The following is a 27,404-nucleotide window of genomic DNA, read 5'->3' as shown; positions in this document are numbered from 1 at the left end:
CCTGGCCCTCGTGCATGAACACCCGGTGCCCGCGGCATGCGAAAGCGAAAGCGCAGGACCGGGCCCTGCCGGGACCCCTGGCCCGCCAGTGGGCGTGAGGGCCCCGGCTCCGCTCTGGCCGTCACCCGCTGCCGTTCGCTGCACAGGCTTCGTACACCGACGCCTCTCAGCGGGAAATGGTGTTACTTGAACGTTATGTTTTCTTTTATGTCGGCCCGTTACGGGGCGCGACCCGGGCGGCCGGCGGGAGGGGGAAGAGAGTGCCATCCCGAGCTGCCAGCAGAGCCCCTTCCCGCGCCAGCCGCGGACACACGAGGTCAGGGGGTGCATCGGCCCCGCAACGTGTCCCCCCTCCGCCGAGAGCTGCGCGCAGCCTCCCCGAACCCCGCGCTGCTGCCGTTACCCCCGCGCTGTACCCCTACCCCCCCCAGCCGCCACGTGACGCGACGCGCATGCGCGAGAGCGCGGCCGTGCCGGGGCACATCTGCAGGCTGACGTCAGCGTGCTCCGCGCCGTCCCCCGGGCGAGGCTGCCAAGGCTCCCACTGCCGCCGCGCTCGGCTTGGCCGGGGGCCGGCAGCCAGAGGAGGTCTGGGGCTACTTCAACCAAACTTTCCTGAGTCCTTCCTGCTCTGCCTGCCTTCCCTCTCCTCCCGCTCTCTGTCTCTTCTCCCTGTCTCTCGCTCCCCTTTCTCTTCCCCCCCCCAACTCAGATGATACTCACATGGTATTTTGCACAGAGGAGGCTACTCAAGAGGAGGGCACCCACCCCCACCCCAATATAAGCCGCTTTTTCCTTCCTTCCTCTCCCCCCCCCCCTTTTTTTTTTTGGTTGGAAAGACAAAATGTGCAGGGTGATAGGTTGGGTGAATTGATGACATCCTTCCTCCGTTTTCTCAAAACCCCTTTTAGGAAGGCTAGAGAATTTTATTCTGTTGGAGAATATAACCCTGATGGTTGCTTGCACAGAGGGGAAAAGCAGAGAGGAATACGGGGATCGTCCTGTGCAATCTCTATTGTTTGAAACTTACTTTTTATCAGAAATTGAAGATGAAAACGGTAAGGAAGATTTCACGCTATTCAATGAAACTTTTTACTTTTCTTGTGTCCCGAATAATGGTGCCTGCAGGGCTTTTGGGGAGCTGGGGGAGGTTTATATTGCATTAGACGAGGTAGATTTGGGCGAGGTGGATTTCGAGTTATTTCAGAGAAAAACCTTTAAAGATGGGGGAAGGGGGTACGAGGGTTTTCAACTGAAAAGAGTGGTACGGCTTCGAGTAGTGCATTTTATTTTTTTTAACTGTTCTTTTAATACTAAACCATTGCAAGAGGGAGGGGAAAAAAACCAAAAAACAAACCCAAAACTAAAAAAACCCAACAGATGGAAACCAAAGCAGCCCCCAAGCCCCAACAACAACCCACAGGTACTGAGGACCGTTTTAAGGTTAGTCAGCCCGGCTCTTGGCCGTGCCGTGTCCGCCGGTGCTCGCCGCTGCGGTCAGACAAGTGCATATTTTGAGCCGGGGCTCGGAGGGTTGGCGTGGCCGCCGTCCCTCAGCCCGATGCTGGCGGGGATGTCGGGCTCTCGCCGCGCTCATCAGGAACATGGAAGCGTGTGGTTTTGATTTACTTCGAGCCCGCTTGGGAGTTGCTAGACTCTTAACCCCGCGGAGCCGTGTTGATCGGTGCGTGTCTGCCTCTGCAGCGGCCCGGGGTTCAAAAGGACTTTGGTGGGAGGAGGTAAGTGGGCTCTCGCTCCCTGGCGATGTGTGTGCAGATTTTGTCTTCGCTCTTTTCTTTCATTGTTGTACAAGAGAAAAGAGAAAGGAGAGAGAGAGAGAGAGTCAGACTCTTGTTTTTATTTGGGCTGCCGGTGCAACGCGTTTGGGCCAAATGCCAAGTGTCTGGGTCACACGCGTTTTATCCAAATAGATTCAGCGCTGCTGTCTGGAAATGGGCTGCTGAAAGTTAACTTCAGGATCAACTCCACCAGAGCAACCAGACTCTCCCCTTCAGCCTCTCTAGGGGGGAGGGCTTGTGTTTTGTTTTTTTTTTTTCCCCTCTCTCCCTTCTGAGTGTTCTTTGAGGGTGTTTGGGGACCTCCAACGTATCTCAGTCCTATTTTTTAAACTTTGTTTGCGTGCAGACGTATGTCTGTAAGATGCATAAATGTTGGGCTGTGTGTGTAGCCTTGTATTTTTCTAGCCTGGTGACTTTTTTTGGGGGAGGGGTGTTGTCTGTTTTTTTGCATCTCTTCTTTCTTCTCCCCCCCGAAATGCAATGACAGCCGATTCCTCGGCAGGGCTGGCGGGGAGCCCTGAAGCAGGCGGGTGGGGGCCGTTCATAGGGCGACAGTCCCGTGCCGACTCATCCCTCCCAGGCGGGCGGCTGGCCTCGGCGTACATCGGGGCACGCACAGTGCCAATTCTGTTCCTAACGCCTTGCTTTCTGGTTAATTCTCGGGGAGGAAGGTCCCGGCCTTTTCCCTTTGTGCCTGGCCCCCTTCCCGCCGCCCCCTCGCTCCCGTGTCTTTTCACCGAGACCTTCCCGGTGCAGTCTTGCGCGTCGCCGTTCTCGCCTGGGGAGCCCCCAGGGGCACGGCTAATCCCCGGCTTTTGAAACCCCGCAACGCCTTTCACGGCCGGCCTTGATAACCTGTAATTGAATTTGTGTGATTGATGCCCGCCCCCCGTCCTGTCCCCTCCCGACAGCTCTCCCCATTGCCTTAGCAACCACTCGTACGGCCGGCGCGGACGGCCGCCCCTGGCCGCGCCTCAGCACCGCCCGCCCTGGCTAGGGAGGGCGGGAAGGCGGCGGCACCTCGCGGCGGCGGGATGGGGAGGCCCGTGCCCCCCTCCATCCGCGGCGCGGGGGCCGAGCTGCCGAGAGGGCCTGTGGCGACTCTTCCTCCGGTAGTAGTGGGGCCGTTTCCTGCCGCCGCGGAAGGTTGTCGCGTGTGTCGCTCCCCGCGACCCGTCCATTCCGCGGCGAAGCGGAGCCTTTGGTTGTTCTCTGTGATCCACGATGCGATGTCGTCTTGTTTCGGTGGACGGCCCTGGTGTGAGACTCCAGGAGCGGTGCGGAAACCCCACGGGAGGCGGCGCGTGTGGGGATGCTCCTGGGATAGCGGTCTCTTGGCAGCTTGCCCAGCTTAAAACTTCAGCTGCTTTCAGTTCAAGGGACACTTTAGTTACCCAGGGCGCCGTTGCTTAGATGGAGGCTCCGAAGGGGACTGGTCTGAGCAGTTTGGCTAGCTCCTCCCTGTAGCCACTTTCTGCTCCAAAGCCTTCCAGTATGTGTTCATGGCCTTTTTAAAATTTCCTCTTCGAGTTTCAGCGGGTAGGAAGCTCATAGTGTTGATGAGGGGACTGCCACCCTTGTAATCAGCACTTCTGCAGAAGTGCCAGTAGTGTGCACCTGCTTTGTCATCAGCATCCAATATTCTGTTTGGCAGAGCTTTTATTAATTAGACGGGAGCTATTAATTAAGCAGTTATTAATCAGGCAGTTCGAGGTAGTAGTTGTGGAAATGGAACTACAGCTGCCCACACCAGTGGGTGAATGTGTAGTTTGGCCATGAGACAGAGGAGGGGCTTCATATTATAATCTTAGTGTTGACCAAATATCTTGTCTTGACAACAATAAAAAAGTTCCTACCAAACTTCATACTGGAAGTACTATATCTGGACTTGACCGAATGCTTTATCCTTCACATCTATTAATACTACTTTACTTGGAACATTAACATTGCTATACGTCTGCTTGTGTCAGTGCTCAAACTGGCTATAATGTTTCTGAAAGGTGGTTAAAAATTCTGCTGAAACTTTCAGCAAACTTGATGTGAAAGCTTGGAGTAAGAGAGACCATTTCACACAGACTCATGGGTGACTGTTGGACACTATCGACCAGCACCTAGTGTGGGGGCTGTTGGTGTCTAAATAATGGGCACTGTAGTTTATGTCCAGTGTTCAGAGCTACCTAACTGCATAGATACTACAGTTTCAGGACATCTTAATGTTAGGATAACTTGTCAGCCTAAGAGACTGAATGTGATCTCCCTGTTAAGATTTTTTTTGGCTAAGAAACAGCTGTGTGGCAGTGTTACCTCTATATATGGCGGTGATCAGCCACTACCAGACTACAGTGTCCAGTTCTGGTGTCTGCATGTGGGAAGGGTTGCTGATAAATTGGGAAGAGTTGAGGAAAAAATAGTATTTAGTATTCAGTATTTAGACATCTGGAAACTGAGGTAAACCAAACAGGTTGAGCTGCTTATCCGGAGGTGTCAAGAGGCACTTGTTTCCGATAATAGCTATGCATGCAAGGAGAGAAAAGCAGCTTATTAGGAAACAAGGGCAAAGCAAGATTCAGTGACAGGAGTTGGAAACCGAACATTCTCAGATTAGAAATAAGACAACTTAGTGTACTAATGTAGCTGAAAAATATGGAGTTGGTAATGTCTCTTCAGAACCTGTAGAAGTCTAAAAGCTGTAACTAAGTATTAGCTAAGAAATAAAGGTTTTACATTGAAGGTCAGCTAAGAGATTTTATTAATATGCTTTGAGACCTTGCTGCATGTGAATGGCATCACTAGATCCTTATGCTTCTCTAGGAAAAAAATATTACTAAGCAAAGCTGTGTTTGCAAAGTTACTTTCCATTTACTCTTTGAACCTGATATAATCCTGTGTGCTATCTTGAGAGACATTTAAAAAACAGGTAGTAGAATAATCAGATGATCTCATTTACACAATAATATTTAGGTGCATTGCAAATTGGCTGATAAGCTTCCTGATATTCACTGTGATGCTAGTAAAAAGGATTAGCATTGTGTTGTTTTTTCTTGAGATGGTATGCTGTGACTCTTTAACCTTTGCAAATAATCCACTGTCTGCAGAGGCATTACCTGTTCTGTTTCAGTGTTGTAAGTTATTTAAGAAAGGCAAATTTATCTGGTGCCTGTGTAAGTGGCTGAAGGATTTTGAAAATTTATTCCTAAACAGTCTTGCTGCTTTAAGTGTTCAGTTTCTCCATTGTCTGCCTCAGCAGTTTGTCCTGTGCACAGGTGTGTTACCAGTGCTTAAGAGAATGATTAGCACCAATTGAGACAACACATGGTTTGGTATCCCATGATACTGGACTGTTAGGTGGATTCGTAGATCTTCTATTTAATCCCTATCAGCAGCCACAGCTGCTCTTAAGTAGTGTTTTAAATAAAAAAACAGTAGTGTTTTAAATAAAAAAACCACCCCAAACCAAACCCCTCCAAAAGCAAGTAATATAAGTAACAGATTATTTGCTCAATCTCTTTACCTGAAAAATGAAAATAAAGGTATATTCTACTAGATGAAATTGTAGTTAAGATGTATGTAAAGGACTTTGGACAACAAACATTAAAAAAAATTAGAATGTGCAGCATTCCCATTTAAGTGAGTGAGAATTCTGCCTGCATAAGCAGAACCTAGGCCCAAGTTATAACAAAATACATGCTGCAGAAAGACCAGATAACTGTACTCTGGATTCTTTCCCAGGTTCTTCTGTTGGCTGACAGTGTATTGGGTCTAGTTATTCACTGCTAAAAATCAATGAGTGCATAGCATTGATTATGTTGGGAACAAGTCTGAACATAGTGTATCTGAGAAACAAGAAACCTTAATGTAATTAATCCCTATGCCTTTTAAACATGAAGTTGATCCGTGCGTCGTAAATTGTATGGATCTGCTCTTCGAAGTTAACGGTAATTCATGTTTTTTGTAAGATTGTGGCCTTGGACCATAGCAGTGATAATGGTTGAACCTTGTTTCAAAATGTTATGTTGTGTAGTTGACTCTGAGGGCTCAGTAGTTTGCATGGATGTGTTTTAATAGAGAGGATTTGCCTTGACTTTTTTTTTTTTTTTTTTTCCCCCCCAGGAAGAGAAATGGAGCAAGTTCAGTAACTATCCAGTCTAACATCTTACTGGTATCTTAAGGAATCTTACAAATACTTATTTTGAATTGAGAAAATGACTGCAGATGTAGAAGAAAGTACAGGTTGTTGGAAAAGAGTACCTGTCAAAAAGTGGAACCTCCAATAATTAATTTGGAAGTAGTAGAAAATATCTATACCTGTTATGGTGCAATTCTGGAGTGGAGTTAACTCTCTAGCACATAGGTAGCTTTCCAAGAAGGGTGGAAAAAAAAAAGGAGCTTTCTGTTTTTCAAAATTATGGAAATTTTTTGGAGGACGTGGACATGGATTTTGAGCCTAGTCATGGTTTCGTCAGAATTTCACAGTGACAGCAGGCTTTCATATAGTTCTCAAGGTAAGTATCTGACCTCTGTAACTTGACAAGAAGCTTCTATTTTTGCATTGCATTTGGGTAATGTTTTTCTAAACTGTATTTGTATAATTTATGGGCTCTGCTCTTTGTTTTATCCTGATTCATTGTCATGGAAGTTTAAATACAGCAAATCTGATTAACTTTTTTGTTTTATTTCTTTCTGTCTACTTTCAACTCTAGGAAACCCTTGCAAATTAAATCTAGTAAAATGTTGTAGTTGATAATGGTTTAGAGACTTGCTGTTAACAATTTTAATGTGTTTTTAGACTAGGAAGTAATGATCTAATCTTACTAGATCAACTAACATTTGTAGGGTTTTAATGAAATTAAGAACCTTTTCCATGTTTTTACAATATAATACTTTTCATTACTACTGTTTTTATTTTTGCAGGTGGATCTAATAGCTTTTGTCTTTGAATGGTGTCACTGGGAAGAATGTGTCCTCCTTAGGTTAGAATTTAGCCCCAAATATGTACATATTTTGGTTAAAGAGGAAAATATATTTAGTTAAAAACTTTTGCATTTCCAGTGACATGAAATTGATAGGACACCAAACACATTTTTCTTGACTTAAAAGAAAGAAAATACTGGTTTGTTTTATTTGATAAAACACTGCATCTTGTGTTTTGCTGAAAAATACTTTTAATCATGAGGATGATGAGATTTAGTCAAGTATGGTTTATGTTTATGCTACTACTTGTTGTTTCCTGTTATATTTTCTTCTCTTCTATGCCCACTCCCTGGATTGTCTTACCTTGTGATTACAAAGAGGAATTCCTGTCTTACCTTCAACACTACCAACTAACAATCCCAATAAGGGTTGACCAAAATGGAGCCTTCCTCAGCTTTACTGTGAAAAATGCTAAACCCTCAAGAAGGAGGAGGAGCACAGACCCTTATGATCAAGAACTGGCAGCATCTAAATTATTTTTTAAACTTTCTGCCTATGGCAAGCACTTTCATTTAAACCTGACTCTCAACACAGATTTGGTGTCCAGACATTTTACAGTAGAATACTGGGGGAAAGATGGACTGCAGTGGAAACACGATTTTTTAGACCAGTGTCATTACACAGGATATTTGCAAGACCAACACCGTACAACTAAAGTGGCCTTAAGCAACTGCAATGGTCTGGTAAGTGCACATTACATGTTCTTGTATAATAGTGTGTTTGTCCCTTTTAAATTGCAGAAGAACAAATTAATTGGCATACCTTTCAGGTTTTTTTGAGTACTTGCAGGAAGCAAACAGACAGGAAGGTGCAGAAAACCCCCAAAACCTGATCTGGGTCCTGGGGAAATGTAATCATCAGGTTTTCAAGCTTGAATTGTAATTACTAAGACCCAATTCTGTAGTCCTTTAGCAGACAACATTTTCAGTATTTACAGTGTCTGCAATGAGGCTGCAAAACTAGGTCTATGCTGAGATCCTTACAGCCTATAAAAATGTTGCAAGCTCAAGGGATGGGGAGCAGGAAACAGTGGATCTTTTAGGATGCTGAATTTTCCAGAGAAACGATTGAGCTGAACACCTACTTGTTGTCTTTGAGAGTTTGTTTTTAGAAACTTGGAGTAAATAACAAGAGGAATTAATGAAGCCATCATTGCTATAAATTCAGAGAGAGAAGAGAATCCTTTGCAAGTACCGGCATTAGGAAATAATTATTTACCTTTCTTTTAGAAATACTCTGTTTACAGATTGTAAAAGTAGCATGAGCAATTCTCATCTCTCTTATCTCTCCTTTTACTGTTGATCTCTCAATCAGATGAAGATTGTCCTTGCATAGGAAAAACAGAAATTAGAAAACAAATACAAAGTAACAGACTATTGAGTTACAGAATACTGAAACGGAAGGATGTGACTAAGAAATACTAAATCAAAACCCAGTAACTTCTCTAGTAAAAGTACATATTTAGATTATGGTTATTCATTTTGGTTTTAATTGTAATAGAACACTAGTCAATCTTCTTGTTAGGAAGGATCTAACTAATTGCTAAGAAAAAAAACAAAAGATTACACAGACTTGCTAAATTAATTCCTGTAAGTGCTAGTCAGTATTGCATCTTGGCTTGTTATTTATGATCACAGGCCAGCTACTTGAGACTTTAATGGACTGCATTACACTTAAGTACTTGTGATATCCGTGATACAGTCTAGTCTACTATATTTTGGAGTACTCTTGAGGGCAAGAATCTAAAGATTTTTTTTCAGAGCTAAGTGAATACTTCTTTAGAAGTGTAGTTAAAATGGTGTTCCATTTAATGTGATATCATGGCTTGGTTAATGTAGACTTGTAACGGAAAGCTCTGAATTTAGTACAATTTTCACTTTGCCTTTGCAGTTCCAATATAATAACTTTTTTGTCACTGTTATTTAAGCACTTAAACTAGCATACTCATTTTACTTTTGAGTTCTTTTCAACTGAAAATACTATGGAGACCCTTGGAGCCTGTAGTGTGCACCATGGTGCTCTCATTTCAGTTTCTCTCTGGCTTTGGCCAGGGAGTATGCCAGGAAGGCCTACTCTTGCCTTATCTGACTCTTTCTCTTTCAAGTTAGGAAAACCAAGAGTGGGATGAAGCAGGAAAAAAAGCTCAGGTTTTTGTATCAGCTTTGTCTGTCTCTCACTCCTCATGGTACTTATTTTCTTCCAAGAATTTAGCAGCATGGAAGGTGTCATGGTGAAGCAGAATCTTCATTTTGCTTCTGTGCCTTATACCTTGGGATGACATTTAGCATGTTTTCCCTCAGCCTTGCTGTTTTGCTGGAGTGAAGCTACCTAGGGTTGCTAAATTAACTTTAGCACAGAGTGTTTCTCAGTTAATTGGGAAGCACTCTGCTTTTATATGTCATCAGATCGTAGTATTTCTTCCAGGTACTAAAGAAGCCTTAATCTAGTCTCTGGGCACAGTACGAATGACACTCTTGGGTCCTTCATGGTCATAGAATCATAGAATCGTTACACTTGGAAAAGACCTTTAAGATCATTGAGTCCAACCAGTCACCTCACACTGCCAGACCCATCACTAAACTAAACCATGTCCCTCAGTACTTCATTTGTGTGTGTTTTGAATATCTCTAGGGATGGTGAGTCCATCACCTCCCTGGGCAGCCCGTTCCAATGCTTAACAACCAAGAGTGGTGAAAAAGTTCTTACTTGTGTCCAATCTAAACCTCCCATGGAGCAACTTAAGTCATAGTCATTGTCGTGCCTCTTACTTGGGAGTCTGTCAGGTGTCCACTGCATCTCCTAGATGGGGCTGTCTGCAGCCATGTAAAGCTGTTGTCTGGCTGCAGAAGGAGCATCAGGGATGACACAGGTATCTCTCAGAGATACAGGAATGCTGCAGAGGGTGTAGTGATATGCTTGCTCAATGCCATCCCCTACTGTACAGAAATTCCCTTGTCATTTGGCACTGGCAGGGCCTTCTGGAGCACTGAATGTATGGGAGTTACCACTCTGTTCAGATAAACCCACCACAGAGTTATTTTTAAATTGATAATTCCTACTGATTAATATTTTGTTATACAACTGCTGGTTCAAGTGTGTTTAATAAAGCAATTGGTAGTGGATATTGAAGACAATTAGTGGTAGTTCAGAAATGTCATTCTTAAGAGGCAGTCTTATTGTTGGACTGTAAAAGACTACTAGTTACATTCTGTGTAGTCTTTTATTAACATCTGTCTCAAAGCTAGCCATTTTGAGTTTAACTAGTAAACAAGTAGCAATCTTTAACAGTGAGTGTTGCTCACAGGAAAAATTTAAGCATACCATTTATTCTAGTTGTCCTGTTAGGCTTCAGTGTTGTCAAATGAGTCAAATTTACCCTTAGTGAATGTTTTGAGTTGCTCTGTATAGTTCAGGGTGCTCAGGTGAGTCTGTGATCTAATTAACATAAGTAGTATTACTTTGAAGAACACTTGGAGTACCTGAAATGAGTTTTAGTGCAAGGAAGGTTTTATCTCAATTTCATGATAATAAAAGCGATGAGTAGTCAGTTCATTTCCCTGCACTGTTTCCTGTTCCAGTCTCTCCTTCTATATTTCCCATTACCAAGTGCCCCAGAATCACAGGCTGCTACTTACTGAAGTTTCATTCCAGCGGTTTCTGTCTGCTGGGCCCTGGTTATGCTATAAATTGTCTGAGTTATGAGGAGAGCTTTATAATCCAGTGAGCAGGCATGTGAGGAAAAGTTCTTGTCTGACAGGCTTGCTGGCTCCCAAAGTCATGTTTACTTTAGTGAATGTTAATTTGTGGATGGATTGCAGACTCAGCCTTCTCATAAAAGAGCCTGCAATGAGCAACATTTTGGTGCCTTTGGATGTTGGGTGGAAAGCGACAAGATTGAGGCGTTGCCTAAACTGGGTGTGTTGCACTGAGTGAAAGAAGTAACAATGGTAGAATGTCTGAAGAGAGAAGAACTTCACACTAAGGGAAGAAAGTTTGTCTAATTCTGAGGGAATCAAGTCTTAAAGAAGAGTTCTACTACTATGGAATAAAGCAGAAATCAGACTATTTGCATTCTGACCCACTTCTTTCCTCTGCCAGGTATCAAAGCTCTTAACTGAGTGTTCAAAGAAGTTGTCCACAGTAGCAGATATTCTGAACTGAAAAGCCCAGTAGCAGTATATACTTTAAAATGTGTAGAAAATGATTGTTATTAGGAAAGTGCATGAGAGTTAAATCACATTTTGAGGCTACTGTGGCTGTAAGGAAATGTTTAATGTAAAAAGGTAAGTATTTCCGTGACATATAAATTTCCTTGCACAGAGTAACATTTGTGCTAGATTGCACAGATGTCTCCAAACAGAAATAATAAAGAAAGCATGACTGTGAAAGCATGGCTAAAAGCATGGTCTTACATGGTTTAAAGAGAATTATTTTGTGGGAAGACTCCATGTTCGTTTCAAGTATTCCTAAATTGATACATGTATAAATGATCCATATACTTCTCAAATTAGTTCATTTGAAATATGATCCTACCATAAAGAGTGCATCTACTTTTGTAGATTGTAAGTTGCATCTAGCATGGTGGTTTTTAATTGTATGTAAAGTAATGCCTAATTGATAAAAATCAGAAAATATCTCAAAGGATTTAGTGTTTTAGATCAATGTCTTTGGAGCTCTTTTTGGTACTAATGTATATTTGCAATATAGACTTAATATTCAGAAAACTACATATAAGCTGTTCATGTTCTAGTTATAAGGTGTTTTGTTAGATTTCATGTTGGACTGTCTCAGGCCAGATCACTGTTTTTTTCCTCTTTAAAAACAGAGAAAACTAAACTAATGCAATCCTTTTCCTTAGTCATAAAATTGTGCTGAACTGTATAGCCAGCTGTAGACATACTGAACAACACATGTTTTCAGGTCTTTCCATTATTACTACTTTATGTTCAGACAGGATAAAGCATAAAGTCTAGAAAGATTCAAGACATGGAGAAATTTTAAAACAGTAGTACTGTGTGGAAAAAGAACACATTTGTCCTCCGTAATTCGGTTTGCTTCTGTAACTGATGGACGTGCCCCATCTTAAGGAAGATAAGGCCCCATCTGGACAGCCTGACACAAAAAGATTCCTTTTCACAAATTCAGGAGACCTCCATGTGGATTCACAGATTTGTCTGAGCATGTCGAACTGCTGGAAGCAGACCTTATATATGTTAGCAGGAGTTGGCAGTCTTTAGTGGTATTGGATAACACAGGACTTCAGACAATCTGTTTTAGATAATAATCTTGGGAATATTGCTTGTAGTAACCTACTTGGGGCATTCAGCTTGTTTCTTAAATTCATGGTGTTTTGTCATTACCTTTTGATGGTCATTCTTGTGTCGTAATTATATGAAGTTTGATTTACAGACTGTTAAAATATATTAGCAAAAGTGAAAAACCCCTACTTTTAATATTTCAAAAGGGCATTATTTCCATCTCCTTTTTCAACTAAAATTGTGTTTTGCTCAAATAGTAGATTATAAGCCAAAAAAGGGATTTAGAATTTTAGTTTGGATATAATAGCATAATTCCCACTGGTTGTGAACCAGGCATTGCTGAATGCATATACAATGGAAATATGTCTAGATGCATGAATTTTCTAAACTCCGAGTGAATGATGGTGGTCACTGACATAGGTATTTTTAATGTACAGAATTCAGAGTGCTTCTTAGAAATCAGTCACTGCAATTCATCAAGACCACTAGCATCAATTTAGTATTGTAAGAACAGTTTTGTCTAACAAAATTACTGTTAGGTTTAAAATGGTATATGTATGCAGGGCTTATGTGAAGCGTATATGTAGGGCAAGTGCATATCCAGTGTTTATTGAATCACTTGGCTAGCTGCAGCAACTGACTGCTTTTATGTTTTGACTACCTGGTGCTAGGTGTAAGTTAAAATATATTTGCAGTTCCTCAATAAACATCAATTAAGTGTTGTTTATGGCATCTGAATTGGCTCACTCCCACTGAAGTCATCTCACTGCTTAAAAATCAGTTTCAGTATCTGATACAAATGTCTTATTCATGCTTAGGCTTGTTAATCTGGCTGGACTTCAGTTTCAAGGATATACTCTCTGGAGTCATCAGCTTTAGGTTAAGACCTGCTTTATTGCAGAGACAGAAGCACATGTTGGATGGTGCCTCTGTCTCCCCAGACTTGGCATGAAGTGGGCAGCCTGGTGGTGTTGGCCAGAACTGCTCTGCAGGGCTCCCTTCCTGTGGGAACATAATACCGGAGCTTATAGTGGCTCAGGATTTGCTTGAACCCAGATGTCTGACATCCAGACTACATCCAGACTGGATGCAGTCCAGACTGTCAAGGTTCTTTCTGCACATCTGGCAATTTCAGTTACAATTTAGTTTATATTTTCAATACTATTTAAGCAGCAGTGTACTAGTAAATGATTTATTTTCTGGTAAAATCTTATGCTGTGAGTAACAAGAGGCCATTGTGAGAGGAATTTGATACCAGCATCTTCCAGGTGAACATAGACTCTGATGTTACCTTCTTGGGTAAATACTGAGTTCATAATGAAAAATACCATTGAAGAGGAACTTTCAGTGTTATAGTCACTATGTAAAAAATATGTAATTGAAAGCTGCAGTGTGTTCTTACATATATTTTCAGCATTTAGAATAGGATTATATTTGGAAAACACCATTCTTTCTGGTGTGTTATGCACGATTTTTTGCACTTTTATTATGTTAGTGAAATCTAGCTATTCCAGGAGTGAACAGCAGGCATTTGGCATACAAAACAGCAGCAGGATGAGAGATTTGACCAAGGCAAGCCCTAATTTTAGAAACAGCTTCAGGATATTTAGAGCAGATACGGAGCAAGTTTTCTTACAGCTGATCACAGAGATCTCATTGGAGGGGAAAAAGAAAACCCATTAAAAACGTGCTCATGGATAGTACTTGCCTTATGGATCAAAGGTGTGGTAGAAATTTGTGGTTCATCAAATCAAGATATGAATGCAGAACTTTTTGCTTCCAGTCTCCTACCTGATTTCTCCTGGTTTAAGAAGTTCATACGTTCAGTATTTTCTAGATACCTATGCCAGCAATGTTTCTTTAGTAAATATAAGTGTAGAGGTATATCAGGGCTTATTCCTCAATATTTCTGTATCTAAAAGCATCACAAAACTGGATTTTCTGCTAAAGTTCAATTGCAGTTGCTGCAGGTTCAGGAAATTGCATAGTTGGCCTGAAATCTCCCCTTTCTTCCATAAACCACTTCCTGTTTGGACGAAGCTGACTGCACAAATGTGAAAATTATGAAAATAGAATATCTACTATTCTGCACTGGAGTAGGAGGAAAAAAATACTCATTTGTCATGGAGAAGGAGGTCTAGTGCACAAACTGCTGTAAATTGTGCTTGCCAGATTTGTGGCAAGACCTTTTAAGGAATAAATGCTTTGTAGGTAGTGTATTGTAAGTTAGTGTTACTAATTTGATTTTAATGAGTAGCTCAGTTTAGGAATTAAGCATCTGTGTATAAAACAAAGGATAGTTCCCTGAATATATGTTCTAAAATTAATCTTTCACTTAGTTTTTCTTTGATGCAATGTGTATCTTAAAGCATCCGACTGTATCATGCAGCACTATTGGTCTCACCATTTGAGCAAGGCAATTTTGGCTTGGTGTCAGTTTTAATGGATGCGAAGCATGTAGTTTTGAAATATCTCTATGAAGAGCATATTTATTGTATGCTGAACGTATTACTGGCTTTCTTACCACATCTACCAATAGTGACTGCAAAGTACTCCAGAAATAGGGCAATATTTTTATTGCTTTTTTATTGTGTTGCTTATAGGCACTTAGTTCTCCTCCCACTAAAACTGGTGGAAGAGAGCAGGCTCATGTTTTCCGTGTTGGCTTATAGTTGTGGATTTCTTCATAGAAATAGGTGACAGTGAAATCTTTTTAAAAATTAAGGTTTTTAGTAGGAGTTTTATGTTGTCTTTTGCAAGTTTTTATTTTCTTATTTTCTTCTTTAAGCATGGAGTCATTGCTACAGAAGATGAAGAGTATTTTATTGAGCCTTTACGGAATATAACAGAAGATTCTAGTAACTTTAATTATGAGAACGGTCATCCTCATGTTATATACAAAAAATCTACTATGCACCAGCAACATCTCTATGATCATAGTCACTGTGGAGTCTCAGGTAAAAGAGCATGAGCGTCATCCCTTCTAAAAAATTATAGTTTAAGGTATATTTGAAAATCTTGCTTGGTTCACATGTAAGATGCGGTGGAGAATGTAGCAATGGGAGTTCTCCTTTTGGGTGATGCAATGTGCCCTGTTGAAAACTAGCTTTGTTTTTTTTTTTAGCATCACATTGGGAGTCTAGTGTCTTTCAGAAACTGAGACACATTAGCACCTCATTTGGTGCCTGTGTTGTGTACTGTGATAGTAATAAGCACAGACACCCTCAAAATGGCAATAAATGTGCTTTGTTTCTCAACTGGAAAGCATAATTGACTTAAATATTACAACCTAATGTTTATTGAGTGTTCCATCTCATTTGAGAAGCTTAATATGCAATAAATGTATTGTTATGATGAGTAATATGCGTGAAACTGGAGTCCATATCTTTCTTGTTTACAGAATTTCATAGTGTTTTGATACTGGCGTTTGGTTCGGTGGGTTCACATTGTTCCATAATAGTCGAGTATGTGATTTACAGGTGCCTTATGGGAAGGATTGTATAGTTTTGATTTAGAGATATTTTCCTTGTAGATCAGTTTTAACTTTTAACAAATAAACTTTTCAAGTACACTTCAACATGATTTTCACTTGCTTAAACTGAAAACTAACTTCCTAAAGACAGCATGGAGTAAATCTGACAAGTTATTTTAGAGCATTAAAATAATGTTTAATTTACAAGGTTAAAACATTTTTCTATTATGTAATTTGTTTATATCCCAGAAACAGCTTGTTCTTAAAAGTTCAGTCCTGGACAGTTGTGTTCCATGAGATTCAGTGCACAGGGCAGGCTGACAAATACTAAAATTAAGATAATGTGACTGTTCATTGATGTAACTTATTTCAGCTTCTTCTGGAGGGTGTAGTGTTTACCAGCACTATCTGACTAAACTTATTGTACAGATCACCTACAAAGGCCCATACTTGAGAGATTTTTTTTTTCTTAAGTGTTTCAGATAACTGTGTTTAGGAAATGTCAGACTGTTATGTATGTAACTTCTATTTCAGTTTAGAAGCATTATTCCATTTACATAGTTATAATATTGCAAAACAAGTCTCCTAACTATGGCTATCTTCTAACATATTGTAAATTAAGAATTCTGATGTATGTTCATTTTGCAATGAAATCTCTCACTTAAGCCTCTTGAAGTAAGTGGAAGGATTATGAAATGTAGGGTGATGCATTACCAGTATTATGTCCCTAGAAAAAGAAAGGATATTGGCCTTTGCCAGATGTTATCTTCTAGACTAGTGCTTAGGAAGTTTTTCTTCTCCATGTGAAGATGAGTCAGTGGCAGCTAGTTTGGCCAGGTTGCATTCAGTCATTCTGGTACTGTCATAGGGATCATAGGTTGATGTGAGCTATGCATCTTCTTTGCATTTTTTGTGAAACAAAGTAACTTTCAGCATTTATTCCTCTGCATATTTGATATGACCTTTGTTCTTAGAAGCTCCTGTGCATTTCCTGAGCTTTCCTATCTGTCACTTCCTGAAGTCTGTAATTTTTGAAATACTGAACCACAACTTTTTAGGAGCTTGAGACCGCTATCAGGCTCATTAATTTCAGTTTCATGTTTTCGTGTTCTGCATACTACTTCCAATTCATGAACATTTCTGAAAAAATTTAAAACTACAAGGTCTTATTTTTCTGGATGACATTGTCCTCATGGGTACTAAAAACCTTTTAAACTAATTTCCTGACCACAGTTTCAGCTTTATTCCAAAGTGACATGGCATCCAAAGCATCTCCATAATATCTGAAAAGTGAAAGAAAACATTAATTTTCAGTTTCACAGCTTTCATACCCTAGGACTAAAGCCAGGTTTACAGTAGTCTTCAAGTCACTTGATTGGTTTTGAAAGTTTTGAGCAGTTTGAATTTTTTGTTTTAAAATGCAGTTGTAACAGATCTGTATTTATCTTTTGTCAGTATATAATTTATGTTGTCTAGGGACTGGTTTTACCATTACCTTCAGAACAGTTTTGCCAGCATAATATTCTGGGAGTAATCTGCTTGTGCAACTGTGCCACTATTCGTGGCCTGGGAAGCTTCTCCTACTGTAACCTAGATCTAAATTTATCACGTGCCTGTTCCTTATCAAGGAAGCGGTCGAAATTTCCAAGTGTTGATAGACATGAGGAGAATGTTGATCCTGGGCTTTCTGAGAAAAAAATCATAGTAATTGATAGAAAGTGGGGTGAGGAATTGGTGAAAAGATGATGAGAATTGGGTGGAGTGAGCAAGTGATTTATAGTATAGTATTTTGCAGTAGATTATAGAATTATGGTAGTTAATACAAGAGAAAAATTGGAGAGGCAGGGAGATTCAGCTTAGAACATGGGATATATTTTCGTAACCTAATATAGATTTTTAAGCAGTTAAGCATGAGAATGTTTTAAAAATTAAGAATGTTAAATCATTGTTTCATGTATATATTGTCACCAAGTTAAATATACTTTGTTAAATAGAGTTGAAATCATAGAGGCCTTGGTAAGAAGTTGACCACTGTCTAATTCTAATTGCTTCAATGGGTTATCTTGCAGAATGCTGTATTTGGATAGCATTGAGAAACAACAGAAGTTGACAAGAAAGCTGTAGAGGGGCAGATTAATTAGAAGTGACTCTACTATATACTGCTAGACTTTACATTCGATGTATTCTGAAATGAAAAAAAAGCTTGTATATAGATTAAATGATGTTAAAATAGTAAGAAAAAAGCAGCACATAAAGATTCACTTCAAAATATTCTTAGTTGCATCTTCTGTAAGTAGCTTTCTGTGGCATTTTGAGATCTTTCTCTGTTTGTGTATGTGTTCTCTCTCTCCCTTCACCTCTCATCTTTACATCTTTAAAGGACTGACTTAGGAAAGCTTGAATACCATAGTTGTGAACTCTGTGTCCATACATGTTTGGATTTCTTTTCAGTTGCAATTTAAAACCCAATTCCCTGCTTTTGTAGTCATCATTATTTTAGGGTTAATTACAGTGATATTTTTCTAGTATTATTATTTGTTTTGTAACTTTTCAATAACTATTTGATGTTAACGAAGTTTAATATTTCTCTTCTTTAGGAATAGAGTGGAAAAATGACATAACTTGCCATAGAACTATTTTTGTTAAATATATTATAAACTGTTATAGACATACTTTTGTCTTTCCAAAAAAATTCAGTTAGCATTATTGAGTGTTTTTCAAGTAAAAACAGTTTAAGCATTGATAGATACTGGAGTGCCAGCTAAAGTACTCAGGATTGTTTCCAGCTTTCCCATTACTTTGGGATCAGCTGAAGCCTAAGCTTCTCATCTGATAAGAAAAGAGGAAATGTTTGTTTTTGTGAAGTCTTCTGAGACCTTTGTTTGAAAAATGCTATCAAGATGAGTAACTTTTTTTTTTCTCTGCAAGTTTTCTGCTTGAGCTCATCAGTTTTTCAAATGTTTAGAACAGATTTGCATCTGAGTGAAAAATTATGAATGAAGGTGAAAGCAATATTGAATTTCTAAAGTTAGCACTCTAAGAGAATCAGAAACCCTCAAGTGTTACCATTTATTCTTTAAAAATGAAGAGTGGATTAAAAAAAAAATAGCACAAAAGCTATCAGTGAAAATTCCAGACATTCCTAAATCACTGCTTAAGTGAGGTGAAAATCTTTGAACAGTCAAAGCACCTTTGAGTTTCCTACAATAGAGATTATAAAGCAGAAGAAGGGTTAATGTTCGTTATAGAATCCTCAACAGGCTTTAATACTGGATATATTTCTTTTTTAGAGTGAGTTATACCTATGGAGAATGAGGACAGTTTTCTTACTGACATATTTTCAACAAAGAGGTTTATTTTGATTTTTTGACTTTTCTAAAATACACAGCTTTTAAAGCCAACACCACGGCCTCAAAAATTATGAAACACTGCCACAGTGATAATGCTAAAGCTTTGTATTCTTGATTTTGATATGAATGTAATACTTTCTCTGGGGTGTAGTTATTGCTCTTTGAAAATAGCGTGCTTAGTTGAATTGCACAGAATCATAGAATGGTAGGGGTTGGAAGGGACCTTTAGAAATCATCTAGTCCAACCTCTCTACAGAAGCATGTCCACTAGATCATGTCGCGTAAGAACATGTCCAGATGAGTCTTGAAGACCTCCAAGGAAGGAGACTCCACAACCCCTCTGGGCAGCCTGTGCCAGGGCTCCCTCACCCTCACAGTGAAATAGTTTTTTCTTATATTTAAGTGGAACCTTTTGTATTTCAGCTTCATCCCATTACCCCTTGTCCTGTTGCTAGATACCATCGAAAAAAGGCATGCCCCAACCTCCTGACATCCACCATTTAGATATTTGTAAATGTTAATAAGATCTCCCCTCAGTCTTCTCTTCTCCAGACTAAACAGCCCCAGCTCCCGCAGCCTTTCCTCATAAGGAAGATGCTTCAGTCCCCTGATCATCTTGGTGGCCCTGTGCTGGACTCTCTCCAGAAGTTCTCTGTCCCTCTTGAGTTGAGGAGCCCAGAACTGGTTACAGTACTCCAGATGAGGCCTCATCAGGGCAGAACAGAGGGGGAGGAGAACCTCCCTTGACCTGCTGGCCACACTCTTGATGGATCCCAGGATGTCATTGGCCTTCTTGGCCCTGAGGGCACATTGCTGGCTCATGGTTAGTTTATTATCCATCAGATCTTTCTCTGCAGAGCTACTCTCCAGCAGGTCAATCCCCAGCCTGTCCTGACGCATGGGGTAGTTCCTGCCCAGGTGCAGGATTCTACACTTGTCCTTGTTGAACCTCATAAGATTCCTCTCTGCCCAACTCTCAAGCCGGATGAGATCCCGCTGAATGGCAGCACAGCCTTCTGGGGAATCAGCCAGTCCTCCCAGTTTGGTGTCATCATCATACACTCTGTCCCCTCATCCAGGTCATTGATGAAAATGTTGAACAAGACTGGCCCCAGAACCCATCCCTGTGGAACTCCACTGGCCACAGGCCTCCAACTCGACTCTATGGCATTGATCATCACCCTCTGGACTCTGTCATTCAGCCAGCTCTCGATCCACCTCACTGTCCACTCATCCAAGCCACACTGCTTGAGCTTTCTGATGAGATTGTTAAGGGAGACAGTGTCAAAAGCGTTGCTGAAGTCAAGGTAGATGACATCCACTGCTCTCCCCTCATCTAGCCAGCCGGTTATGCACTCATAGAAAGCTATCAGGTTAGTTAAACAGGATTTCCCCTTGGTGAATCTCTGTTGACTCCCCCCATCTTTTCCTTCATACGTTGAATGTTGCTTTTCCATGGAGGGTGTTGGTCCTGTCTCAATTCATCCTTAGCTGAACTCATTTTAGTAGAGGTAAGGATGAAGTAACTCTTGAGTTATCCTGTTCAGACAATTGTAAGTGTATCTAAGTGTTAATGTTTATCTGTTCATCCATAACTAATAAGAATACCTTAGATATTTTGAAATCTTGCTTAGGTAAAACCAGACTAAGACAAACTTGAGGTTGAAATCTGTGTGGGCTTTGGTGGGAAAAGGAGTTTTAAGACACAAAAAAATGCCAGTTTTGCTGGGAAGGGTGGGTTCAATTTTGACCGAAGGACTAAAATTCAACTTTAAAGAAAATTTGTAGTGTTTATTTAGCTGATAATGACAGTTGTTTGAACTTTTAATAATCTCTTACATGCAAGAAATATTTTTTCTATATATTTAAGTGAAACAAGTACAAGAATCAACATATTTGAATGAAAGTCAGTGTTAAAAATAACTGTAGCAATTTTCCCACAGCAGACCATATTAAACTTTCCTTTATTAATTCATGAGGTAGATAAAATATAACATCATAGTTTTCTGTACATAAAATGATTTATTTGGCCTGACAGTATTAGGCATGTGAGTGGAATTGCCTAATAATTACAGAGCTTCACAGAAGGACAGCACCATTTTTGGTGCCTTAGCAGCACGTTTTAATTCATTAATATATTTGGATACCTTTTGCCTTAATTTTGAATTTTTTATTTCTAGAACTCTTTTGAAATCTTATAACTGTCTGCTTATTATCCTTAAAATTTGGAAGTGTGTTTGTGGTTAGTTAGAACTAGTCTTTAGCCTTAACATAGATGTTCAGAGTCAGATCCATTAAGTGTGAATTAATGTTCTATTATCATAAGTCAAAGAGAGTTGAGAATATTAGATCTCGAAGTTATTTTTCCATTATATAAGGGTTTTTTTTTTTAATCTTTTATTTACCTCAAGAAAGACTTCTTTTTAGAATCTTGGAGATGGTAATCTCAACATAAGCCGGCTACATTTGAATGAGTTTTACTAGTGACCCTTCTGAAGTGTTTAATTATTTTGGTTCCTAGAAGACCTCACAAGAAGTGGTAAACCTTGGTGGATGAGTGATGAATCTGCTTTTCCAACTTCACTTCCAGTTAATGACACGTTAAGTAGTCATAGTCGTCAGAAGAGATCAGTAAGCCTTGAACGGTTTGTGGAAACGCTGGTAGTAGCAGACAAAATGATGGTGGGATACCATGGTCGCAAAGACATTGAACACTACATTTTGAGTGTAATGAATATTGTAAGTTTCATCCCTCTCTGTATACATAACAATATGCATGTACTGAAATGATAAAGCAACTGTGAAGTTTTTATTTACTGGCATGAATAATGCTTTAAAATATGTACCAGCTTGCAGGAATTAGTAGTTGAAATATGGCAAATGTTAGCATTGTGGGAAAGACGCGGTACTATTTCTGTCAAGAAATATGCTATGATCACTTTTAAATTGTTTGTCTTTGATTTTAAATTTATAAGATTGTGTTGGGATTATATAGTTCTATTCTGTTTAACCCAAACGTGTAAATGAATGATGAGATGAGGTATAAACATGATTGAAAAGTGTAAACCAAGATGTTTGTTTTACTGAACGGTCATTTTTGTTGTCTGAAAGTAAGTCTTTGGGTGAAAATGATAATGTTATGAAACTACATGAGTGAGAAAATAGGTTCAATTTTTAACCATTTAGGAAACAAGTAGTGTTTCTTGTCTGACTTTGTGCCTTTTCTTATTTTCTGGAGGTCAGGTTGCCAAACTTTATCGTGATTCCAGTCTAGGAAACGTTGTGAATATTATAGTGACGCGTTTAATTGTCCTCACTGAAGATCAGGTAAGAGCTGTTGCACTAAGTTTCATATCCTTGAAATACAAGTTGTGTTACTGTGTAATACAGATTTCATGTAATTATTGCTTAAAATGACTGCTGGTCATTCATTCTGGGTACAAAACCTATTTTGTAATCTTTCACTATTTTAATAAAAATGAAGCAATTCAAAGGTATATTCCTCATGTACCATCTCAAACATATCTGTTCTTACTTCAGGTGGATATTCGTACACTTTCGGGGAGGTCAGTTTTCTTTTTAGATCTGACTCTTTTTTTTTTTTTTTTATTGACATAATCATTATTAAAGTTGGAGCAGAAAAAAAAATGCCTGTTCAGTAATACATAGCTGAACTTGGGGTCAGATTTTACAGAGATAAAATTTGGCAAGAAGAGTTTATTCCTAGAAACCACTGCTTCTAATTATAGTCCCATTTTAGTTTTCAAAAGGCTTAACAACTGACCATAGTAATTTGTTTGGAACATTTCTGGTATGCATGTTGTATTGCAGCCAAACTTGGAGATAAACCACCATGCAGACAAGTCCCTCGATAGCTTCTGTAAGTGGCAGAAATCCATTCTCTCCCACCAAAGTGATGGAAACACCATTCCAGAAAATGGGATTGCCCACCATGATAATGCGGTTCTTATTACTAGGTATGATCATTATAAGTATTGTGTTTATTTTATTTCTGTAGATTTCTTGTTCTTACCTTATATATAATCTCTCTCTACATGTAGTTATAGAGGCTAGTTGTGAGTAATACAGTTGACAGGTTATCTTAAGATGAGGGAAATTAATAGATGGCTTGACTTAAATATATCAGACTATTTAACAACAAATTAGTGATCTGGAAAAAATAAGATCTGTGAATTACTTGCTTCTGCTATTATTTTCACTTTGTAAATAGCAGTGCTAAGTATTCCTATAGAACAGATGGATCCTATTGAAAATTTTATAGTTTTATAATTGAAAAGAATTTGTAAGATTATGGAGAACGAAACAGTATGGAAATGTTTTCATTAGTGATATATAATGTTTTTTATAAGACTTTCAAGTCAGTGCCTCAACTGTCATGGTATTATTTCTGCTGAAAAAGCAGGTTCTTGCAGATTCAGGCAATGTGAGAATCTGCTTTCTAGGTGTTTTGATTTATTATGCTTAATTACGATGAGAACTAACAGTTTTAGTAGGTATTTTCAAAGCCTGCTTATGTGTGCATGTTTGCTTCTATTCCACCATTACTGTGATAAATTCAACAAAGCTTGCACTGTAATCTTGCAGTTTGGATAAATATATTCCTGTTTGTCCATTGCAGTAATGAATAGACAAAAGTACTTTATTAGATCAATTTCTCTGTTGTTTAAGGACCCTATTTACTGTTTTCTGTTTTATTTAAATAGAAATAGCAGTGGATGGAGTAGCACTAATTGGATTAGGATCTTTTTATTATAGTTTCGACTTTCCAGGACAAATTCTGTACTGCTTTGTTTGTGACCTGTTGGTGGACCATTGTGTTCACTGCAGAAAACTTTTAAAGAGTGATTAAAATAATGGACCTTTTCTGGAATTTTGTTTTAAAGGTGTAGAAGTGTCTGGGGTTTTTTGGGTTTCTTTGTATTTGTGGGTTTGGGTTTTTTTTTGGAAGTTTTTTGTTGGTTTTGTTTTGTAAAAGTAACAGTTTTGGGATTTTTTTGAGAGGGAAGAAAAGCTAATGAATCACTTCCACACAATATAGTTGTTATAATTGTGGTCATTTATATTACGTAGTAACAATTAAAATGATTAAATGTCAAAGTGGTATAGAGAGCTCTTGTACTCCAAAAGGTTTAGAAAAAATATTGAAGTCTCTAATACAATAAGTGTAATGAAATTCAAAATAAAATGCAATTGCATGTTTCCACAAAGTCACTTGTTTTTGTGTGCAACAAGTTCCTTCAGTGGGTCTGCTTACATGTGAAATTAAATGCTTATTTACAGCTGTGGTACACATCAAGATTTTACTGTTGTAATTTAGGCACTGAGTGAAAAAGTGTCATCTGGAGGTAGTATAGTTGTGTCAGTTGAGACCTCCCAATATGTATCCATAAGCTGTGCTGGCAACACTATATTTTTACTGTTGTGGCAGAATAACTTGATGTTTTGTTAGTGTTATTCTGGCACTGTGAGGTACAGTTGTGTGTTTTCTTTCAGTATTGTGCTTTAATACACTTTTATTACTGTACGCATTATACTGGCTTCCCTGTTAGATCAATGCTAACTTGAAGGCCTTTAGCTGCAAAAGGAGCAAGTTTTCAGACAACGTGAATAATATCCATCAAAATTTATGGATTTCTCTGCAAGAAGTAGTGAATATTAAAGACTGATTTTATTCTTCAGTTCTGCAGAGTTTCTTTAGGACTCATGTTTTCTGTCTTTTAAATGTAGGAGTTAGAAGTGAACTTTGAAATTGCTTTTCTAAGAAGTTCATGTTTCTAGGTGAATACCCGTCTTCTAAATAAAAAAAGTACATCGTTGTAGTATCTGCAGGCTTGTAGCACCTGCCTTTATAAAGCATCACTGAACCTATAAGTTGTTATATGTGCTTTCATCATAGAATACTTCTATTAATTTCTTTACTATAATAATTTCTGAAAGTGATCCCAAAGGCTACACTAATCAGTGAATGACTCAATAAAGCTTTTAGTGAAACTACTAGCTATCATGGCTCTTACTAATAAAATGTGTCAACATATGTGAAGAGTGTATTTTTTTTTTTTTAGATGGGAATGAGTAACAATAATTTGCATTAATATAAGGATGTGAGTCCATTACCTTTAAACAATTCTAAATGTGAATCACTGAAATTTTAACATGCTTGTTTTCTGTTTGAGATCTCACAACTGATCAACCAGTTACTGCATTGTGTATGAAACAAAAGGGTATAGCTTGCAGTGCTTTACACTCCTGGCATCTTGGAAAGGTCTTCACTAACCTTTTCTACCTGAAGGAGTTTGAACCCATACTAGCAAATATTAAGTTTAATAGTGTTTTGAAAACACTTTCCTGAATCTGTCCTACTGATGCTGCCCTGCTTTTTATGGATTAACGATGTTTTAATAGAATTTGAGACTGAAACCATTTTTGTTATGATGTATATTAGTATTTTATGGAAAACAGGAAAGTTTGTTGAACATCATGAATAGTTTTGTGTTGATCAAAACCAGGTTTGGATGCATGGGGGTTGGACTAGGTGATCTCTAAAGGTCCCTTCCAACCCCTACCATTCTATGATTCTATGTACTTGCAAATATTAGCTAGTCATAGCTGTGTATTTGAGTTTGTAACTACAACAATATCTGTAAAGTGGGACACAGTTGTTAAGAAAAGGAGTCATTATCTTCGTCTATGAAGTCCACTTTTCTTAACAACAGATGTCTTTCCTCCATGATACTTTGAAAGACATGTTCTGATCTGGGAAAAAAACCCACAGTGTTAAGGGTGCTGATTCCCTGGAGGTATCTGCTTGATCAGTGTAGACAGACTTTTGTACCCTAAACTGGCTGTATACTAAAACCAGGTAGCCTTTTTGGCATAGAGGTATGCCAGGCTAATCTACTAAATGCATCAAGATGTTAGCATTCCTCCTAAGCCATTGGTCTTTGGACAAGAGCCTATGTGTGTTTCATAAGGGACTGGGTCCAGTGAAAAGCCTGGTTCCCAATTAGAAGAGCAAAATCATGGTGATGGAAATATGATATTTTACCTGCACAAATATGGTAACAAAAATTAACAGCATTCTCAGCTTACTGTGATGAGTATTGGGACTGATTTAGCTTCTTCAATGCAGTGAGACTTTATGCTGTAGACTTAAAAATTATAATTAGCAAGAACATTTCCTGATACTACTGTCACTAGAAGCATTCTTCTTCAGTTTCACTTCTGAACATTCCTGAAATTGGTAAGAATTAGATACCTTCTTATAATGGGAATTGCAAGGGTAGGTAATAGGCCTTGTACAAAGGACTTATTGCACTCTTGGGATATTTGATGATTTTGTGTAACAATAATAGCAGTTACCCAGAGTGCTGGTAAGACTTCTCTGTATTTTACTGTACTTTTGCCTTCTTTTATTAATGTATAGATTTTTTATTTGTATTTTCTGAGTCTTAAGCTCAGAAGCTTAAGACTTGTTATTTCAAGATAAGACTGTCCCTGAATTAATGCTCTAAAACAATGAGACCTGGGTTTTTTTGTATAGTGCTCACTTTTTGAAATTTTACCTAGATTTTGTCTATTGGAGACTATATTTAAGTCTCAGACTTTAATATTTTATCCTGTAACTGTCCAAATTGTGTTCTTATTGGCAGATGAGAGTAAAATACTAAGCACATATGTTTTAATTATGAAGTTGATTAACAATGTAAGACTGTTAAGACAATGACATTTTTTCTCTGAAGTGACTTTGAATTTAGAAAAAACCTAATGAATCCTTCAAATTCTTCCATGTCAATCAATATAAGTAGAAGAAAAACTTGGATGATTCTCTTACCTCAAGTCTTTTGGTAGACAAAAAGTAGTCTTGGCATTTGAGTCATGTATCTTCCCATATCATGGGTATTATAATCTCACTTTTAGCATGGTGACGGGTTCTCAGATTTGTCATTTTTAAGACTTGAGGTAAATTTTGAGGCTTTCTGTATGTTCTCATTTGTCTGTTCTACCTCCAGTATAGAAGAATCTATTTGCCTTTTTGAAGTTAGTTCTTATTTGCTGATATATGTATTTTTTCATTAACCTTCATTTGTAGCCTACTTTCTCTTTCAGCTTTGCTTCCCTTTCTATCAGTTGCTTCCTTCTCTTGAACTATAGATAACAAAATAGCATGGGAGAAAAGATGGAAAAATTTTTAAAATGCCTTTACCTTTTTTTCTTTTGTATCCTGAGAGTTCTCTAGAACTAAATTTTTATATCAGTTTACAGCAGATTAAAGAAATTAAGGTATTTGATGTTGTTTGTACAGTGCTTTGCATGATGGGAATATTTGTGTAAGAGTTTCTTTACATGATGTGTTCCTTACACTCTTCTTTAGTGACTGACACTGACACAATCACTGTGTTGCTAGATACGGTGCCATTACCACACTTATGATATTTTTACTCTTGTATCAAAACTGTTTTGTGGGTCTTCACTATCCTAAGGCCTATTCTTTGGAATGACTATTGCAAGATTGACAGAAGGGAAGTTGTGGTTG

The 27,404-nt window shown here is 38.8% G+C and overlaps 1 protein-coding gene across 1 annotated transcript in view; it reads left to right on the top strand.

The window, feature by feature from the left end:
- Positions 1–915: 915 nt before the first annotated feature.
- ADAMTS6 (ADAM metallopeptidase with thrombospondin type 1 motif 6) overlaps positions 916–27,404 on the top strand; it is a 139,578-nt gene continuing 113,089 nt past the window's right edge. Inside the window, exons 1-7 of the mRNA XM_062018097.1 lie at positions 916–1,058; positions 5,910–6,301; positions 7,089–7,453; positions 14,817–14,985; positions 21,372–21,589; positions 22,094–22,177; positions 22,682–22,827. Of these exons, the coding sequence (XP_061874081.1) occupies positions 6,205–6,301; positions 7,089–7,453; positions 14,817–14,985; positions 21,372–21,589; positions 22,094–22,177; positions 22,682–22,827 (1,079 nt within the window). The 5' untranslated portion in view covers positions 916–1,058; positions 5,910–6,204. The remainder of the gene's footprint in view (positions 1,059–5,909; positions 6,302–7,088; positions 7,454–14,816; positions 14,986–21,371; positions 21,590–22,093; positions 22,178–22,681; positions 22,828–27,404) is intronic.

The sequence above is a fragment of the Colius striatus genome, chromosome Z, assembly GCF_028858725.1.
Source record: "Colius striatus isolate bColStr4 chromosome Z, bColStr4.1.hap1, whole genome shotgun sequence".
Classification (NCBI taxonomy): Eukaryota; Metazoa; Chordata; class Aves; order Coliiformes; family Coliidae; genus Colius; species Colius striatus.
This window is presented reverse-complemented; position numbering and strand designations above follow the sequence as displayed.